The sequence below is a fragment of the Macrotis lagotis genome, chromosome 5 (genome assembly GCF_037893015.1).
Source record: "Macrotis lagotis isolate mMagLag1 chromosome 5, bilby.v1.9.chrom.fasta, whole genome shotgun sequence".
NCBI classification, from domain to species: domain Eukaryota; kingdom Metazoa; phylum Chordata; class Mammalia; order Peramelemorphia; family Peramelidae; genus Macrotis; species Macrotis lagotis.
Genome location: NC_133662.1, coordinates 75,716,807 through 75,738,155, shown reverse-complemented (window position 1 = coordinate 75,738,155; position 21,349 = coordinate 75,716,807). Strand labels below are relative to the sequence as shown.

Genomic DNA, 21,349 nt, shown 5'->3' with positions numbered 1-21,349 from the left:
TGAAGAGGGAGAGGAGAAAGGGAGAAGGGTAGTGATATAGATGTGAAAGTGCTATGGAAAGTGAGGCATGGATAGAAATAGAGGAGGAAGAAAGAAATTTAAAGAACTCTGATTAAAATCTAGCAAAGAAAAAGAAATCAGTTTTTTGCTTATGCTTCATTTTGTTTAACTCAATTACTGACCTCATTTTTCTTCCATTTCCATAAGCTAATTATTAAGTTATCTGAGCATAAATGTTGTCTTTAAACATTGTTTTGATAAATTATAAAGATAGAAATATCAACACAATATCAACTAATTTTTGAATTAGCTATAGCATATACATAGATTTCATTTTCTAAAGAAAAGTGCTAAAATTTGTACTCATCTTCTTCACTGATTAGAGAATGGATGGCTAAATCTTTACCTCTAAAGAATAGGAATTCTCAATAGATAAAGTGGCCCTCAATTAAAGAAAATAAACTATCATAGGAAAACTTTTCCAAAAAATTCTAAGAGAAATGCACATTAAAACAACTGACTTCTACCTCTTATCTAACGAATCATCAAAAAAATGCAAATTGATCATTGTTGGAGGTACTAAAGGAAAAACAGACATATTAATAAACAGTTGGTGGAGCCGGGACTTATTTTACAAAGCAATTTGGAACTATAGTCAAAAAGCCACCAAATTGAATAATATAGGACCTAGATTATATTATTTGATACATATCCTAAAAAAATAAAACAAAGAGACAAAGGATCCATATATACAAAAACATTAACAGCACGTTTTGTTGTAGGGAAAGAGTGGAAACTAAGGGGGAGAAGGCATGCCCATCAATAGGAAAACAGCTATAGTATTGTGATGTAAGTAATAAAAAAAAAAAGGGATGGATTTAGAGAAACCTGAAGTGATGTGCATGAATTGGCTCAGAATAAAAATGAACAGAAATAGAATATGACTACATTATAAGGAAAGTCAGTTTTTAAAATGACCAAACATGAATCCAGAGCATCACGGAAACAAAATGCTTTCTACCTCTTGATGGAACAATAATGGACTAGATACCAAATGAAACATTGCTTTTTAGATATGGTCAATGAGTACAATAGTTTTGCTTGATGATGATAACTTATTATAGGAGAGGAGTGAAAAGGAAAGCAGGGAACTAGTAATAGTGATTCATGAAAAAGGAAGGAGAGTGTATGAGGAAAACATTCAAAAAAATGCACAGAAGAAATCAAATTAGAATACAAAATGTAGACTTGACTCAAAATGAATGCTACTTTTTTTTTAAGTTTTTGCTAGGCAATGGGGTTAAGTGGCTTGCCCAAGGCCACACAGCTAGGTAATTTATTAAGTGTCTGAGGCTGGATTTGAACTCAGGTACTCCTGACTCCAGGGCCAGTGCTCTATCCATTGTGCCACCTAGCCAAAATGAATGACTTTTAAAAATCATCTTGTAAGAGAGGTGATCTCTTTTTTTCTTTTTTGGTATATGGAAATGTTCGTGTTTGCTGTGTTTTCAAAAATCAGAATAATAAAATAATGAACTATAAAATAGTAAGAAGCAAAAGGGAAAAATTACAATAGGTTTCTAATCTGACCGTTTCAGATGCGATCCCCTCCCTATGAGTTTAGAGATGAAGCCAAATTATTATCATTCATGTAAGGCTTTTATCTTCTTTAACTTGAGACAAATGATTTCTGTATAAACCATAATGCTTCTTATGGCATAGTTATATTACCAAAAAAAAAAAAACCCAAACCTCCTCAGGATCTCATTTAGGTCTAGATTCACTTAACTTAAAAAAAATGGCAGTGAGGAGTCAGTAGACTAATATCACAACAGTTTTCTAACTCAGTAAACTACACAGGAGATGAGAATGGAGGAAAAGAAGACTTATGAGTCATGGGGTTGCCCAATTAGAAAGCAGTCACAAAATAATTAAATTTCTAGTAGGAAAACCTATTCTTGAAGGAAAAATACTCTCCAGAGGTAATGGAATGATAGTTTTGTCAAAGTATGTAACAGCATTTATAAAAAGGGTAACTAAAAACTATGACAAATGCACATTCAGTTTTGGAGTCCTGTTCCTGGGTCAGCCAAAAATAGCCATTAGTTCTAACTAAAGTTATATAGTAACTTAGGACTCAAGAGAAAGTCACTAGAGGGAGTAAAAGTTTAAGGAGAGGATTTTGGCAAGTTTACAATAGAATATTTCAGCAACTGACACTTGCAAAAGTTGTTTTGAGGGTCAAATAAGGGTTTGTAAGCTTAAAAATAATAAATAAAATGGTTCCCAAGTAGCATCATTATTATAACTGTAACCTATCTGTATCCAACAGAAGTCAGTCTGGGGGATCTTAAATGTCTTGAAATTCTTTATTTACAATGAATTTTCAATGATATATTTTATTTTTTACTTTACTCATTTTTCCATTATTTCAATGTCTCTTCCAGAGAGCCTTCCCTTCTTAAAAGAATTTTTAAAAAGGAAAAAAAAATGAAGAGAAAAAATTTTAAAAGCAAGTAAAATCAATCAATATATCAAAAACATATAACACTGCATTCAGTGTTTTAACATGCATGGATACCTAACCTCTGCAAAAAGGGGGAAGGGGAAGCTTTTTTTTATATATCTCTTCTTTAGGTCCAAGTTTGTTCTTTACAATTTTGCATCATTCATTTTTTTTATTGTTTTGTGATTGTTGTTCTTTCATTTTACACTCTTGTAGTCATTATATAAACTGTTTAAGTTCTCATTAGTTCATGTATTCAACATGTTCATTATTTTTTAAAGCAGAACAACATTCACTTATATGCATGCACCCTATTTTATTTAGTATTCTCCAATTAATGGATATCTACTTTTGTTTCTTTGCTAACACAAAAATTGATACTATAAATATTTTGATATATATGGAGCCTTTCTTTTTGTCAATAAACTACATAAGATAATTATCTAGGAAATTAATAAGTGCATCAAAAGTGCATTTGAGTCACTTTTATTGTAATTATAAATTGCCTTCAAGATTGGTTGTAATGTGCATCTTTCCACACCCCCTCTAATGCTATTTCCACCTCTTTCCATCTTTATCAATTTGCTAGATATGAGATAATGAGATGAGATTACCTCAGGATTGTTTTGATTTGTATTTCTCTTATATTATTAGAGATTTGCACCATACTTCCATATAATTAAAGAGTTTGCAATTTTCCTTTAGAGAAATATTTGTTCATATCCTTTATGTACTGGGTAATACCTTTTTGCTTTTATACATTTCTATCAGTTGTCTATGATCTTGGATGTCAAATATTTATCCAAGGAATATGAGATATTTTATACCAGTTAGCTGCTTCCCTTCCTATTCCCTATGTATTAATTTTGTTTGGGTAAAATGTTTTTCAGTTTCATGTAACGGGTGGCTGGGTGGCTAGGTGGCGTAGTGGATACAGCACCAGCCTTGGAGTCAGGAGCACCTGGGTTCAAATCCGGTCTCAGACACTTAATAATTACCTAGCAGTGTGGCCTTGGGCAAGCCACTTAACCCCATTTGCCTTGCAAACCCCCCCGCAAAAAACCAAAGAACAATTTCATGTAATCAAAATTATTTATTTTGTCCTCTGTAATTATTCTATTTTTTATCAAAGTAATTCATCTCCTACTCATAGTTATGAAATGAATTGAATCTCCTTCTTTTCTAAAATATTTATGGTATTCAATCTTTAATATTCAGGACAGATTCATTTTGAATTTATTGTGGAATAAAGTGTAATATAAATTAAGACTAAATTTTAAAAAACTATTCTATTATCCTTATCTCTTTTCCCTTTCTCTTCTACAAGAAGATTCTCTAAACCTCTATTGTTCTTCCTCCAAATCTCAAACTACTAAGATTTCTTATTCCTAACTCTAAACTGCTCTTTCCTCCACACCTTTGTTTTAATTACTTTATTTACTATTCTTTCTAGTTAGAATGTTATCTTCTCTGCTGAACTACAACTATTTTAAATCATTACCAAAAATCCACTCTTAACAAGTCCCCAGTGATTTAACTTTATATGTTCACTTAGTGATCAACCATATGATATTTATAGACTGCATTTGCAACATATTAAAATATATTTGCTTATAACTTCCCTTTAATTTTATGTATATATGGTTTATCTGGCACTAGAATAAGCATCTGACAGACTTATCATATCAGTCTTACTTAGTAAATAATATTCAATAAATGTTATTACCTGGCCTTTTCCCTTTAAATTTAAAAAAAATAGAATATAGCCTTTTAAATATTTAGTTCTTTTATAAAAACATAATAAAACTTAATTATTTGTTTTACAACATATCCATAGCTTCATGGGCTCCTACTGATCTTAGGTAATTTCATTTTTCAATTAAATTTTCACCTTTTTTGCGTGCATTTTCTTGACAAGAACATTTTGTTAAACAAAAACTTTTATAAGCAAAATCATTATGTAACAATCTATTAAGTCAGATGAGCCCAGAGATTCATTCCCATCAAATTACATGCTAAACAGGGCTTAAATCAAGAGCAGCAGCTTCCTCCCTTTCAATTTAATTTAGATTAGTTCAATAAGCATACTAACTACTAAGAGCTAGGTACAATAGTATAGAGACAAAAATGAAAACAATTCCAACTACCCTCACGTAGCTTGCAATCTACTTGGGGAAGCATGTATATAGATAAGAAAATACAAAATAATTTGGGAAAAAATGCTACAAAGTGAGGGAACACAAAAAGGTCACATGGAGGAGATGCCATTTGAACTGTCTTGAAAACTATAATAGAGATAAGAAATGGAGATATGGATGAAGAGAATTACAAAAACAGAAAAAAATCTGTGTAAAATATGAAAGCAAAAGATAAATGTTATGTACATGGAAGAAATAAAAATTTTGCATCTATACAGATAGAACAGAAAGTAGCAGCTGGGTCCTAGAGAAAGTATTCTAGTGACCAAATTAATAATTTTTACCTGCATCCTACTAGAAGAACAGAAACAGACAAAATCACTAAAAGAAACAAGGTTTGGTGAATAGGCAGTGCCAGTAAACATTGGTACAAAGACATTTTTGACTTCTCAGATAAACTTTCGAATATTTTAGCATTATCCCAGCAGTGCTCTGTCCTGCATAAATTTTTCTACATAAAAATGAGTTTTGTCACTACAGAATACAAAACATGACATTATACCTGTTTCTCTGTGTGCAGTAAATGAATTATGATTCTCCAGAGGATGTCCAAGATATGTCCAAGAAACATTATCTTTTTTCTTCAGAACAATCTCTATTTTACCCGTTTTTTCTGCAACACGCACTAAAAATAAATTCCATTAGTATTCAAAACTTGGATCACAGTTTATATTAACCTATCAAAAGTCAGTTGTTTTAAAATAAATAAACCAGTCTGTTTCCAACTTATTACTACCCTAGACATGATATATTTCATGGTAAAAATAAGAACAAATGTAAACTAATTTACAGTTTGGTTAAATTTTCAACAAAATTCTTTCTGCCTCACTGCTTCTAAAAAGATGGCACCCCAAATAGTTTGAAAGGAACCTGTTCCCTATCAGGGTCAATCCTTTATATAGGATTTATATAAGATCCTCTGTCCAAGTTCCATGCATGTCCAAAACAAATCTTAGGGACTTCCTCAATTTTCTGAGGCCCAAGAGAAACATCTTCATTTTGCTGACTTCAAAAAAAGAAAAGTTTCTTTGGTTGATAATAACTGGATAAGTCTTAGTTTGATCACTCAATCACAGATCTAGGATGGAAGGCATTGTGGGTAAAAATTATGATTTATAGTTTTATTCATATGTCTAAAGACTTCAGGGGTTCATTCCTATACCTCCCTCTGGGGCTTTTCAAAAAAAAAATCTGTGATGTGATTTATATCCTTTACATCTAATTCATTCATTTCCTAATCAATCAGTATAAAAATGAATAGCTGCAAGTTGTCCAGAATAGGCTTTCAGTCACAACCATCTCTCTTCTTGCCCCCCCAAACTTCTACCACAAATTTGTTTCTTAAGTATTATTTCTTAAATCATAGGCAGAATAGCCAGTATGAATTAATCAAAAGTTACTCCTATAAAAGTTTTCAATTGACTTAGGTTCTTTTGAAATATGGCCCTAAGATTTATGGACATAATCTCTAGCTGAATATCAGTAATTCAAGGGGGAAGGTATTTTTCGAGAAAATCTGGCCAATTTGCAAATGAAGCTGGATTGGAGTATAATCCTTTATGCACGTTGTTTTTAAAACCAGGCTAATTTGCTTTATATTTATATTAACGTTTCAAGTTCATCACATGGCTGATCAACATGTTAAGTCATTAAAAAATCAGGCCTAAACTTAATAACCATGAGAATTTGATGGCTTTAAGATAAATTTAAGTAATCTCCTATATAACACGTCTGTGGTTTACATGGATACATGTGGGAATCCAAGTAAAAATAGGGTAGGCAGATGTAGAACCTACTTATGTGGGGAAAACAGAAGTAAGTTTTTTGGTAAACATAATTGAAATAAATGAGTCTGAAATATAATAAAAATTTCCTTGAAAATATTTTTCAAAGTACTGTAAATCATTACTGATTAGATAAATGCAAATTAAAGCATCATACCTCTCATATTGGTCAATACGACCAGAAAGGAAAATGATCAGTGTTGGAGGGAATGTGGGAAATCTGGGACACTGATGCATTTCTGGTGGAGCTATGAATTGATCCAACCCTTCTGGAGAACAATTTAGAATTATATCCAAAAGGCAATAAAAATGGTGCATACCCTTTGATCCAGCAATATCACTACTGGACTATACCCTGAAGAAATCTTGTACAAAAAATATTCATAGCAGTCCTATCTGATGGCAAAGAATTGGAAATTGAATGAATGGCCATCAACTGGAGAATGGCTGAACAAATTATGGTATATGTACATGACGGAATACATTGTTTTATTAAGAATCAGGAGGGATAGTATTTAGAGAAGCTTGGAAATACTTATATGAATTGATGCTGAGATGAGCAGAACCAGAAGAACATTGTACAACCCTAACAACAACATAGGGTGATGGTCAACCTTGATGGACTTGCTCACTCCATCAGTGCAATTATCAGGGATAATTTTAGGATATCTGTATGGAGAATAGCATTTGTATCCAGAGAAATAACTGTGAAGTTTAAAGGAAGATCAAATATTATTATCTTCAATTTTTAAAAAAGTCATCTTATGTATTACAAAATGTTGATACATAATTTTGCTATCCCTAATATTTTCTTTCTTCCTTAAGGATATGTTTTTCTCTCAGTACATTCAATTTTGATATAAGCATATCAGGGAAACAAATGTAAAGCCTATCAGACTGCCTTCTGTTAGGGGAGAAGGGGAAAGGAAGGGAGGGAGGGAGAAAAATTGTAAAATTCAAAACTGTGCAAAGAAAGATTGGCAGAAACTACTATTGTATATAATGGAAAACAAATAAAATATTTATATTAAAATATTTTTCAAAATTTCATTTATATGACTTTTTTAATGTTAAGTCCTTTGGGGCATAAAACATTCTACTTATTACAATAAAGTATTTCACTATAATTAACATAATCACTATAAGTTTTATAAATATAATATGGTGCCATTCTTTTATCTTATAACCAAAAATTAAAATTCCACACTGGGTAGAGATACACAACAAAACATTTTATAAAATCTGAATATTCTTGATTCAACATGCTTTAAATTATTAGTATTGAATATGTAAATTAATATAATGAAACATATTTGTTCAAATAAAGATGATACTAGCCCCAAGGGAGAGATGGGAAAAGAGAATGGGAAAAAGGAAGTGAGAAAGAAAGGATAAAGAAAAGTAGAATAGAAAAAAAGATATTAAACAGATAAAGGAGACAGATATAAAAGAAAGAAGAAAAAAAGGAAGGGAAAAACAAGAGACAAAAATGGAAGGTAAGGAAAAGAATGATATAGCTCTTAAATCTGAATTTCTCAAGATCTGATGATTTAAAAAGTTTAGAATAGATATATTTTAGTACTTATGTAAAAAAAATTAGCAATAATAAAGCTATTGAATAGAATTAAGGAAAACATTTTGTATTTTATAAACTCACCAGCAATGTCCTCTTGAATTTCATGGCTCAACTCTACAACAGAAATATCTGATTTAGTTTCCTTTCCACAAACCAAACTTTCTTTTAAGTCATTGAATCTACAAGTACCAGAAGACGTCATCTTCATCTTAAATTCTAGTAACATTATCTTAAATAACAAATGACTTTGAGAGAAAAAAGACATGAATTCTGTTCAATCAAAAACCATTTTAAAATATTTTTCTTCATTATGTAAAAAAAGTTAACATTTTCATTTACCATTTCCCACAAATTAAAAAAGACAACTCTCAATTTTCCACAAGTGAATAATCCAAAGCTCCCTCCCCACTACTATCCAAATGAGTTGCAGACCACAGAATGGATAAGGAACCAGTCAGGGCCAAAAAGAGGACTAACTGCCTGCAAATATGTGTAAATTTGCTGTTCAATATACATATCCAAGCAAAGATAATTTCAATTGTTCTCTCTGTCTCTGTGTCTGTCTCTCTCTGTCTGTCTCTCTCTGTGTCTGTGTGTGTGTGTGTGTCTCTCTCTCTCTCTCTCTCTCTCTCTCTCTCTCTCTCTCTCTCTCTCTGTTTTGGGGGTGGGGGCAAGGCAATGGGATTAACTGACTTGCCCAAGATCACACAACTAGGTAATTACTGTCTGAGGCTGGATTTGAACTCCGATTCTCCAGACTCCAGGGCTGGTGCTCTACCCACTGCACTACCTAGCTGCCCCACAATCTCTTTTCAATAGCATAAAATCAAGCCTACTTCACTAGCATGAACAACTGAAACTTGACTTTTTCAAAACTTTAGAACCTCTGATTCAATTTCCTTTTTTTTTTGTTTTTTTTTTTGCAAGGCAAATGGGGTTAAGTGGCTTGCCCAAGGCCACACAGTTAGGTAATTATTAAGTGTCTGAGACCGGATTTGAACCCAGGTACTCCTGACTCCAAGGCTGGTGCTTTATCCACTACGCCACCTAGCCGCCCCTTGATTCAATTTCAATAACAAATTTAAATACTTTTTTTGTATTTAAGATAGATGAATTGTTCAACTAATCAAATTAGGTAGAACATGTCTCATCTTTAAAGAATATTGGAAAAAGATAATTTCTATGATAATAATTAATATATAGTCTGACAATACAAGCCCCTTAGGGTTTATATTAACACTGAAAAAACAGAGAGAAAGTAAGAAAATTAGATCAGATGCATTTCTGGATGAGAAATTTAAGTTCAAGAGTGCCTGAACTGTTCATTTTAACCCTATGGGGGGTATTTAAAAAAAAAAAAAAAGATTAACTCAGACCAAGTGCCAGGCTGAAGACACTTCTTTAACAGAGTAAGGTGTAGTCAGCATGATGCTAAGTCAGCAGAGACATCTTAGAGCTTCGGTCATGTTCTGAAAAAGTAAAATGCAATATTCTGTAACTAAGAATAGATGCTCAATGTACTATTACTAAGACTTCACTAAGAAACTGACATAAGGGCATGTTTCTAACAGCAGAGTGTGAGTGTGTGTCTGTGTCTGTGTCCTACTGTTCGTTTCTAATTAGGTCGGCTCTTACATATTATACTTTCATTTTTCAAGTAAGAAAATGGTGAGAAATTAAAGCCAGAAGCACTAGAAATAGTTTTCAGAGAAGAAAATTGTGGGAAGGAAAAAATCTAATGCAATACACTAGTTTGTTTCTGTCTCACTCTTGTCTAGTAGAGCAGAACAGCAGAACAAAGAAATTCAGGATTTAGAAGAAGTTCAATTGGGAACACATGACAGATATTTTTCTGAGGACTAAGATTTTTTAAAACAACTAATTTCATTAATATTGAATTAATAAATATTGCTTAATTTCTTCAATATGGAAAGCTGCATTTCTAACTTTATTGGCTCTCCAAGGTACATAGGAATAATGAAAAAAAGAAAAAAAAATTAAAATATTGAAATTATAGAAGTCAGAATGATGAATAATAAAGGCCATAATTAACTTTTGCTATAGATACTTAAATTAATTTTAATCAAGACTTAAATTTTAATCAAGTTTTATTTCATTTCTTTATAACCACAAGACTTATTTTAATCAAAAGTACTGTGTTAAGTTTCTATTCAGTAATTCAATTAAAAAACAAATTAATTATCATATTTAATACAAATTGCAGAGTCAGTATGTTGTGCTAAGGAAAAAAAAACAAGCCTTAAGAGTCTGAGAGCCCAAGATGGACCCAAGCACTTACATATGCTAGCTATGGAATATTTTACTGAACTTCAGCTTTCCCATTTGTCTAATAATATTTGCACTGTGTATCTTAAGAGTTGTGCAAAGACTGAGCTAATAATTCTGTTTTTATCCATAAAAATGAACTTACCAGTATGTAGAAGATATGAATAATTCTTGATAATAATTTCTGCTCTAAAACAACCATCTTGACAGTCAATTATTACAGATTCTGAATCCATATCCTTAGATAAAAAAACAGAAATTTTAAGAGGTGTCACAATTTTAATTTTTAAAAACCATATTTCATGATAAGTGTAGGACATCAAAAAACTGTACTGAAAGGCAAGAAACCTGTATTATAGTCCTGGTCCCTCTAGGTCTCAGTTCCCCTATTTGCAAATTAAGAAGAGTTGAACTAGATTACCTCTAAAGTTCTTTCAACTCAATTCTAATTCTAGTAACTTTTTTTTCCTCAACAAGGTTCATTAATTAGGACACTTCCACTAAAGTCCTTCTGTGGTACTCCCATGTCCACATGATCTGAAGGCAACTTTAGGTTCTCAGTGACAAGGCCAGAGAATCACAAGCTCTCGCAGTTCTTAACAAGCTGGAAAGACTTCAAGTAGAGGACGAGGACAGCCTTGCCAAATTCAAAGAGGTTCAGCATCTGAAGTCAACATAATGATTAAGTAGGGAAGGAGATGGTGGGGAGGGGGCTGAAATTGGCAGCAAGGGGACAGTAACTTGAGAAACCATCTTTAAGAGACAATTTGTGATTTGAGATAATGGAAGGCGTACCCACAACTAAGGAAATTCAATATCTTTGGAAGAACTGAAGAATTTAAAATTATTGACCTAATACAAATGAATTATTCAAACTATTTAGAGTAAATGCTAAGTAAAGTGATAGCATACTAATTTATAAAAGTTCAAAAATTTAAAAAAACATAGGGAAATCAACTTTTACACTTTTAATCTCTTCTAACTCACCAGAAAGCTATCCAATCGATCATAAACACCATTTACTAGATCATCAGATTAAATTGAAGACTTGCTAAGAAAACTATGATACTAGTGATAATTTTTCAGAAACAAGAGGAAGAGGAAATGTTCTTCTCTCTCCCCAAATGTGATGAACTAAGGTAAAAAGCATGGCAGAATAATGGAAGAGATGCATTAAGCAAGGAATGGGCAGAAATTTTCTGTGTCTGACTGCTGCAGGAACAGGGGACATTAACCTGTTCAAGAATCTAGCACAATTTGAACTGAAGTAGGAACAAAGAAAAAGTAAAGCACCCTACATACTTAATTTTTCTTTTCCTTTTTCTTATTACTTCTTATTACTTACCACTTTTTATTGCTTATTACTTTGGTATTTTCTGTATGTTAAAAAACAAGCCATTAAGTAAATTAATTACTTCACACAAGGGTAAATTAACATAGCAATAAAACCACCTACTTTCCTCTCCTATTCTGCAGTATGGTATGGAGAAATAATATTTCAGTTTGGGGTTGGAAAATGCAATCTGAGAACTGATTTGAAAGTGATGGGAACAATTTATGTTTTGTTATTTGATGTTTCTTGATTATTATAATGCTTTTTAAATTAAAGTAAAATGTTATTTTTGTCCTATAATTAACCCCTTTATTTTTGAATATCAATTTTTTATAGAAAATCTAAAATAATGATAGGGGCTTATTATAACTCTTGAGTTTCTTATCATTCAAGCCTAAAATAATGTGAGCTACATTACAAAAACAAGGAAAGAACACATTCCAGAGAGGATCTAATACGAACTTTTAGACTTTGATCCAACCCTGAATTAGTGAAAAGTCATTAAACACATTGTGTGACCTGGGTGGTATGCAAAGACTCAATAATCTCTGTTCCAAAGAAGTAAAGTCTGATCTACTGACCAATGGAAAACTGAGTTGGGAAGATCTAACTATTCTTAACCCTTCAAAAAGAAGAAAAATTTTTAATAAGCTGTAAAACAACTATGTAGAGACATTTTAGTGAGGCAGCCATCTTCACAGTGACTGAGCAGGGGTTCTCAACTTATTGCCCAACAGGATCCATTATAGTCTCACCCCTCCTGTGGAGGTTCAACAAGACATCTAAATTTGAAAATCAAGGGTCAGGTTAATTAAGTACATAGAAATAAATTATAAGCCTAACTGAGAAAACACAGAACAAAAAAAAAATGTCCTTCCATATACCAAGTTTCAAGTATACTGAAGCCAGAGTTTAAAATTTCCTTCATGAGTTTAACAAAACTTATTTCATTGGTATTTTTAGGACCATTAACAACCACAAAAGCAACAAGTAGGAAAAAATGAGAGATAATTAAACTATCCAAAGAAGTTTACTTAGTTTAAAATACCATTAGGAAATGCAGTGCTCACTTTAGCCTGAACTATTATCTTGCTATTAAATTAATTTATTAAACTAGCAAAAGTACATACACATTTCAATTCCCATAAACATAAGCAAGTCATATATCATTTAATACAGGCTTATAAAGTTTTCAAAAGATCTCATCCACAAAATATTTTTAGAAGGTCCTAACTTTTATACCCTGTGTACAAGTTGATAAACATCACCTGAATAATACTTTCCACCTAGAAATTTTTCTTTCCCATCTACCCCACAACATAAGTATTGCACCAAGTATCCCATTAACTAAGAAAGACAACAAGGCATAGTGAAATGCTGGACTTGGGAGTCTGAAAGACAAATATTCAAGACTCAACCCCAACTGTGTCTTTAGATAAGCATTTAAAATTTCAGAGTCTTAGGCAACTAAGAATTATCTACTAAGCATGAATGAGTTACAATCTCCATTAGTGAATGAAATCCCCACATTAACAAAATCAAAGATCCTGCATCTAAAAATATGTATGTATATATTATAATACATATGTTCTAACATATATATGGGGTAAGTATGTATATATATATGTGTGTGTGTGTATGCATGCATGTATGTTCAATTGATATACCTAAAGGCTATCAAGATCTTGAGATAACAGCAGCAAATGTGAAGGTTCTGGCCATCCATGCTACAGTTAGTAGAGAAGCAGAGTCAGAGTAGGTCTTGTCTCCTTGATTCTGCAAAGGTGGCAGGCAGGTCTTGTATAAGACAAGAAAGAATTTTTTTCAAAAGGGTCAATTTTGCTATAAGATGGTAAGAGCAATAAGCCTCCAGAAGAAGCCAGTAAATTGTAGTAGCATGAAGTCATGAATAGACAACAAAGCTAACTTAACTCTGTGATTATAGCAAGAGCATCAGAACTTTATTACTTCAGCTACCAGTACTTATCTTCTAAGATGCATAGTTCCCCAGAAGTTTACTGGTTAGAGAATAGGGGACATGGAAATGTACTGATGTTCAATCTATAGTCTAAGAGGTTTTTTTTGAGCCCTCAATGGCAGAAGAATTGTTGAGAATCAAGGAAATAGCATTCCTCTGAGACTTTGGTTTCCCCTTCTCATAAGTCCTATTTGTGATTGGGAAGTAGGCTGCTTCAAAGACAACTTTAACTAACAAACATTTTCATTTGTTCTACAAACTGTACTAATAGGGTTTTGTGGGATTTTTTTTTTTTATAAATGAAATCTAAACAGGGAGGAAAAATACAAAATACCCCTTCATCTAGTTTTTAGATTTTTCTCTGATTTCAAGGAAACATTTACCTTCTGTTTGGTATATATGACAATGGTGACTAAGGATTCTGTTTGGAACCAATCATAGCTGTAAAAGATTGTGAAGAAAAAAAAAAGTTTAGATCTCTTGATTTAAACAATCCTGTCCATAAGCATGAGCTAAAATCATTCAATGTCTTCATAATTTTGAGTTTTCAGGAAAATATACATCTTTTGTTAAAAACTTATAATCCATGTAAAACTTGCTTTTTCATTTATTTACATGATGTACTTAAATTAAACTTTTTAAATAAAAGTCTTACAGCAAGGTTAACTAGATACTTATCTTTCTCAATGAACAAATTTTTGAAATCTGAATGGTTTACTTGTGTGTGTGTGTGTGTGTGTGTGTGTGTGTGTGTGAGCAACTTGGATTAAGCTCTATTAGAATGTTTAGATACTTTCATAGAAAATGGAACTTAGTACCATCTATTCCATCCCAATAATAATTAACAAGTGCCCATAAACAAAAAAACTTTGGCAAGAGATTATCTTAACTCATAATCATCCCATAAAAAACAAATGAGTTTCAGAGAAAATGACTGTCTAAATATATCAAGTTAATGCTAAAGTTGTGAAATTTATTTTGCTGATCCTCAGAAACATTTACTTTAAAAAAAAAAGCCACTTACCGTTTGAAATAGGAAGCTACTATACTTAACACCTAGGTTTATACTGATCTAAAGAGTACAGACCAAAAATAAATAAATAATGGAAGACTGCTATCATGTAGAGCAGGGCATAGAGAGAGAGAGAGAGAGAGAGAGAGAGAGTGTGAGTGTGTGTGTGTGTGTGTGTGTGTAGAAGTGCTTATATATGTGCATATATATATATATATAGGTCGATGTGCATATTTTTAAAGTATATATATAGAATGTATGAGTACAAAGAAAGAGAGAAGAGAGAACTACCTTAAATCTTCAAAATTTCTGGTCATATTTGTATATATGAATTATGACTTTTCTTAAACGTCTAAATGATTTGCTACCTGCATCCCCCTCCCCATAAAGTATTTTGAGAAAAACTTCAGAAACTGAAACTGAACAGGTAAAATTTTTTGAATATCTTAAACCATAAAAGAATTTTTTTAATTCTGTGTAAACTTTAAAATACTATAAAAGTAGAAATTAGCATCTTCAACATCATTATCCTTTGAAAACAGACAAAAGTGATTTGGTGCCAAATCTAAGCAGTAGGATAGGTATTTAGTCTGAATGGTAGTATTTTTTTTTAGTTAAAAAACAAAGAAAATACTATTGGATAGGTAGGATTTGAACTCATCTCCCTTGACTCTGAGTCCAGCACTCTTCCCACGATCACTTCAGTACTACTATAGTGCTTCCTTTTAGTCATCCATAACACTATCTATGAAAATGAAAATCTGTCCAAGCTCCCAATATAAGGAAAACCAATTCCTAAATTTTTAACATAGAACTAGGCCTACTATTTACAAGGAAAAAAATAGAGACAAAAACACTAGCCACTTCCAGTTTCAAAACAAAATAAAACCTACCTTAAACCCATCATGAGACCATCAATTGTGTAAATGCTGTTACTTAGTCAAGTCATCAAAAGTTAAGTCATAAAAAGCTACTTATCTGGTAGTCTAGTTTCCATCATTCTCAACTATTCAAAATACAACCATAAGGGAGAAATAAGCAAAAAGACACTTTCATGACAAGAAAATTTCCATCAAGCAAGTACTCTTTATGCTACAATGAAACTATGGAGTCCTTTAAGTCCTTCACAAGAACCAAACATCTTAGAACTGCATGTAAATTAAAATTATTAACTTAAAGGACTTTGGTTACCTTGTCTTCCTATAAAAGAAAATAGACTGAAGCAGATTAGAAACAGAAATATCTAAATTTTCTGAATCTTAAGAGGAAATGATTGCACACTTTCAACAATTCAACATGCAAGGGGGTGTCTAGGTGGCACAGTGGATAGAGCACCGGCCCTGTTGTCAGGAGTACCTGAGCTCAAATCTGGCCTCAGACACTTAATAATTACCTAGCTGTGTGGCCTTGGTCACTTAACCCCATTGCCTTGCAAAAAAACAAACAAAAAAAAAAAAACGCAATTCAACATGCATTCAAGAAAAATGTGTTTATTATGTACAGTGTGACAATCTTGTACCAGACACCTCAGAACTCTTAACAGGTTAAGAGGAGAGCATGATGCATATTTCTGCATATGTCCTAGACTTTGGCAAAGTTGAATTTAAAGAGCTGAAAAGCAGAGATGATAGGCTTTAACAACCTATCCATTTTTACAAGGGAATTGAGTTCCAATAACTAAAATAAATAAATAAATAAATAAATAAATAAATAAATAAATAAATAAATAAATAAAAATGTTAAGAAAGAAAAGAAAGCACTAGCTACAAAATGTCTGAATAAAAAATTTACTGATTGACCATACAAAAGATGGAACCAGAGACATAGAACAGAGAATGAATGCAAAAGAGAGAACTGTAAAATTATCAAGGCTATTAAAAGCTAAAACAACCTTAGGTTTATGCTAAATGCTAAGGGTAACAAAAAAGGATATTTTTATAGACAAATGATTAAGGAATCAAGATAGACATTCTCAAACTCCTTTTTAAATTCTGTTTTCTTTTGCAAGAAAAAAACTATCAAAATGGGATACGGAGAACAAGAAAGTTAAGAAATTAAAACTAAGGGTTTGTTACAGAATATTAAGAAAGTATCTAGGTATCCTAATAAGTTTGAATAATTAGGTTCTGAAAAAATACATATTAACAGTTGATCTTTAAAGAATCATAGAAATACAGGTATTATAGGTTAGGAGACAGGAAAATGATGCCTCAATTTTCAAAGAGGGAAGAAAGATTTTTAACTATAGATAGGTAAAGAGCTTCCTTTCAATGACTAGATAAAAATCTAAAATGTATTATAAATAAAACATTTTGTGCACACTTGGAAAAGCAAATTGTATACTTATTGAGACAGAATAAGGTCACTAAAAACTTAGTCATACAAATTCTGGGCATATAACCCCATTAGAGACCAAAGAGAAAATATGTCAATAATATGTAACAAAATATTTACAGCAGCACCTTCAATATTGTAAAAAGGTATAAAGAAAGTTAGATGCCTACTGATTTGAAAATGGCTAAAAAGTGACTGCATAGTAAGAGAAAATGAAGATGAGGAATTCAGAGAAACAGGAGGTTTATATGAACTGATGCAGAATAAAATAAGAACCAAAAGAGAAAAATACAATGACTATAAAAATGAAAATGAAAAGATCATTAAAAAAAGTTAAATTCTGAGCAACTGAAAAACCTACAAAAGTACTACAAAAGATAATAAAACACAACTTCTCCCTTGTGCAATGAGGGAGAGATTTTGAAAACTGAATACTATACAATTTGTCAGATATGATCAATATAGAGGATACTTTTGCTTATTTGTTTTTCTTTGGTATGAACAATGAAGGATTTAGTGAGGTTACATGGGACTAAAATGACTGTGATATGACAACAGAAAATTAATTCAATGCAAGACTAATCTCTCTCTTTTTTTGACAAAGTAACTAGACTAGTGAGAGGAAAGATGGTATGGCTGATAAGAGACAATCTTCAATCAAGAAGACTTGGGTTCAAGTTTTCTTCCAAAACATACTACCTATGTGCTTCTGAGTAAGTCATTTGAGACAACTCTAAGACCATTAAGTGGTATAATCAAAGCTAATCTGCAGAGATAGAAGAAATTTCCTCACCAGGAATTCCCTATATCAGTGAAATTAGAGATTGGGGAGACTTTCATTCAGCCTTCGTCTTACCCCAAGAAAAACACTAAAACCTGTCTGAAAAACCTGAATGATAGAATCACCACCACTATCACTACTGGCTGATATTTACTTTATGCTTTAAAAGGTGTTTTCCTCATAACAATTCTGTGAGGTGAGTAGAGCAAGTATTTATATTGTTATTTTAGTAATATAGTAACACTTAGGCTGAAAGAGACAAAATTACTCGGCCATGATATACAGGTTTTCTGCCAGGCATTTAACAAAAGTTTCTTGTGATATTCTTATGGACAACATAATTTAGGTGGTTCTATAATTGGCTGAATGACTGACCAGATCCAGAAAGTAGTGATTAATAGAATGGTGTGATCCTGGAGGACAATCTCTAGTGGAGTGACACAATTTTTAGTCCCATTCATAAGACTTATCCAAGTGGTAGATGACATGAAGAAGAAAACAATCAGCTAATAACATAAGCGTTATATAAAAAAAAATTTGACAGACTACATACACTTAGCCAACTCTAATAAGATACAATTTAATAGGAATCCTGTACTTGAGTTAAAAACAACTCTAAGTATAGCACTTGGTAAAAGTGAGTTACCAGCCCTAAAAAATAAAAGGATTCAGGTTGTAGAAGAAGTTCATAATAGCAGTCTTCAATTAAATGAAGAATGAAATGAACTATCATACAGAAAGGGGGTTTAAATGCATCTCCTCTCTCCCCAGGATCAAAAAGGAGACTTTTAAACTCAGAGTTGATCATTCTACAAGCATCAGAAAAAAGGCTATTAGAAGTGAGAATAAGGGGCAGCTAGGTGGCGCAGCGGACAGAGCACCAGCCCTGGAGTCAGGAGTACCCGAGTTCAAATTCGGCTTCAGACACTTAATAATTATCTAGCTGTGTGGCCTTGGGCAAGCCATTTAACCCCATTTGCCTTGCAAAAAAAAAAAACTAAAAGAAAAAAGTGAGAATAAAAAAAAGGAAGATTACAGAGAATGGATTCAAAATTATGAAAAAATTAATTTTTGCTCAACATATTGTTTAATAAGAAATGGAAGTGTGCGGTGAAACACATCTTAGAAAGATTTCCATCAAAAATAAAAAAGTAAGTTTCATCACTTAAAAGAAAAATTTTAATGTATTTGGAATATTCACTTTAAGGAATATCTCATTCTCCCATAACATAAAAAGAGGACATTGTATATATTTATTGTATGAAAGTAATAAGTGAGATGTATTTTAATACATTAGTGTGTAGATAAATTATTTTTAAAAATTTTATATCAGAAATAATAAATCCTAAACCCATCTCATATTTAAATGTTTAAAATAAACTCATATTTATATTACTACAAAATACAAAAACCAATACATACCTTGGTGGAATTTCTTTGGCAGGTAAATCTGGTACTCTGCTTTTGAGAAGTATACCTACAAAAAGAGAAATCTTTTTAAGAAATAGAAATTTCACCAACATATTATACTACAGTAAATTTAAAATATGTGAAATTACACAGAATACATTTTTAAAAGCTGAAGATCCTTGTGAGGAATGTGCACTTTAAGTGCACAAATGTAGCCTGGGAATTCTAGATTCTTTAAAGTTGGATCAGTAATACACAATTTCTGGCATGTTCTATCAAGTTTTGAGAAGAGGCCCAGAAATGAACTTTTGTACATGACTTCAGCCCAGTCTGGAAAGGCTCAATACCAGGATACAGGCAAAGTGATTTTTTTCCTGCTTTAGCAGATAATGAAGACAATTTACAGAAGGTCTCTGTGATCTGAACTAGTGAAATAAGTAACAGCACTAGCAAAATAATCCTAAAGTATTTATTCAAATGGGAATTACAATAATTAAAACCAATTACTTCTAAAATGACAAAAAAAGTTCCATTGTTAGAATTTCAAAAACATTCAATCCATGTCAGAGGTATTACTATTTTAAGATTCTAAAACCTCTAAAACATGCAAGAATCAGGAATAAAAATGCATCATTGCCTAAAATTATCTTCTCCATGGATCTTCAAACTCATCAGTTTGGATATGTTCGGACTTTTTTTTTTGCACTCTATATCATACTGATATTTCCAATATTCACTTATTTTTCAATTTTGTGATAGTGATTTTAAAATTCCACAGTCTATGGGCCACCTTCACTCATTTGGCATGATTTACATATATATAAAAACTTATGATGAGTTTGTAATAACTCTAGTTTAAATGTTCATGTACTAATAAAGACTCAAACTTGAAATGGAAAATATGCCTTAAAAAGACTCACTTTTTGGTGACATTTTAGATCACTTCAAAAAATTACCATGGAACTCATTGAACTATACTATTTCTGATCTATTTCCAATAGTAAAGTTTTTTTTTTAATTTTTTTCCCAGCTTGTTTCATACAAGATTCTCATTACAGACGTTCCTAGTGATTAACAAAAAATATATATTTTTATTAATCAGCCAGTGTGGCATTTCAAATAACATTTTTAGAATATTGGCATACCATTATTTTCTCTCTTGTATCCTTTCCCTCTTAGATATAGAGAAATTGAAATTAGTAAGACATAAGCAATTTTATATGCATATGAAAATCTTTATTAGTAAGACTAAATTTAGAAATAAGATTTTAACAAGAACATCCTGGGAGTTTGTTACTGCTAGATCAAATAACTATTTATGGTTGTTAGCAAATGCATGAGGTCCCTAAGTCCAAGGCAACTTACACAAATTTCAGAAAAGGTAGCATATTGACCACAACATATAATCCTTATATTAGCAGAATTGTACCCTTAAAAGAACAAAAGAATATTCGCTATAAAATAAAAATATAATAGTTATAAAGAGAAGATAATTTTTTTGATTGTGAACTATTTTTGAATCCCAAATTAATAAACATTTTCCTCTTCAAAAACTATGAACCTATTATTTTAGGAAAAGATGAATAGCAGGCATGACAGGAAAAAGTCTGAAGTAAAATGTTTTGTATTCAAACCCTGGTTTTCTGCATGAACTTGAGCAAATTAATTAATCTCTCTGAGCCTCAGTTTCCTTATTTATAAAAAAAAGGAGCTAGGTTAGATAACTCTGGGATCTCTACCAACTCTAAATCTATGATCCTATGTAAGAATAATGTTAGAAAAGTTAAGGAGTTAACTGAGGCATGAGAAAACTGCCAAAGACAATGAATACATCTCTTTTAAGGTCAGAGTAGGAAAAATAAAAAACAAAGTGAACATATAAAAGTCCAGTGAAGGGAAGGTGGTCCAACGTTGAAAGATAAGAAAAGGGTGATATTATTCAACTTCTACTTTATTGAGAAAGGAGACATGTCTTCAAATTTAGAAAGGCACAACACACACCAGAAACAGATCATTACAAAAGATACTATTGAAATAATTATATAGTCCAGCATAAGGGAGAAAGAAGCAAATGAACACTGTGAAATACTACGAAGTCAATGGCATTCATTCAAATACACATTAGGTGGTGGCAGTATTATGAAAGGGTGG

The 21,349-nt window shown here is 31.8% G+C and overlaps 1 protein-coding gene across 1 annotated transcript in view; it reads right to left on the bottom strand.

The window, feature by feature from the left end:
• The window catches only part of CYB5R4 (cytochrome b5 reductase 4), an 84,206-nt gene that overhangs the window by 34,383 nt on the left and 28,474 nt on the right, over positions 1 to 21,349 (bottom strand). Inside the window, exons 6-10 of the mRNA XM_074187091.1 lie at positions 19,211 to 19,265; positions 14,045 to 14,102; positions 10,496 to 10,589; positions 8,146 to 8,178; positions 5,207 to 5,329 (exon numbers count right to left, since the gene is read on the bottom strand). Of these exons, the coding sequence (XP_074043192.1) occupies positions 5,207 to 5,329; positions 8,146 to 8,178; positions 10,496 to 10,589; positions 14,045 to 14,102; positions 19,211 to 19,265 (363 nt within the window). The remainder of the gene's footprint in view (positions 1 to 5,206; positions 5,330 to 8,145; positions 8,179 to 10,495; positions 10,590 to 14,044; positions 14,103 to 19,210; positions 19,266 to 21,349) is intronic.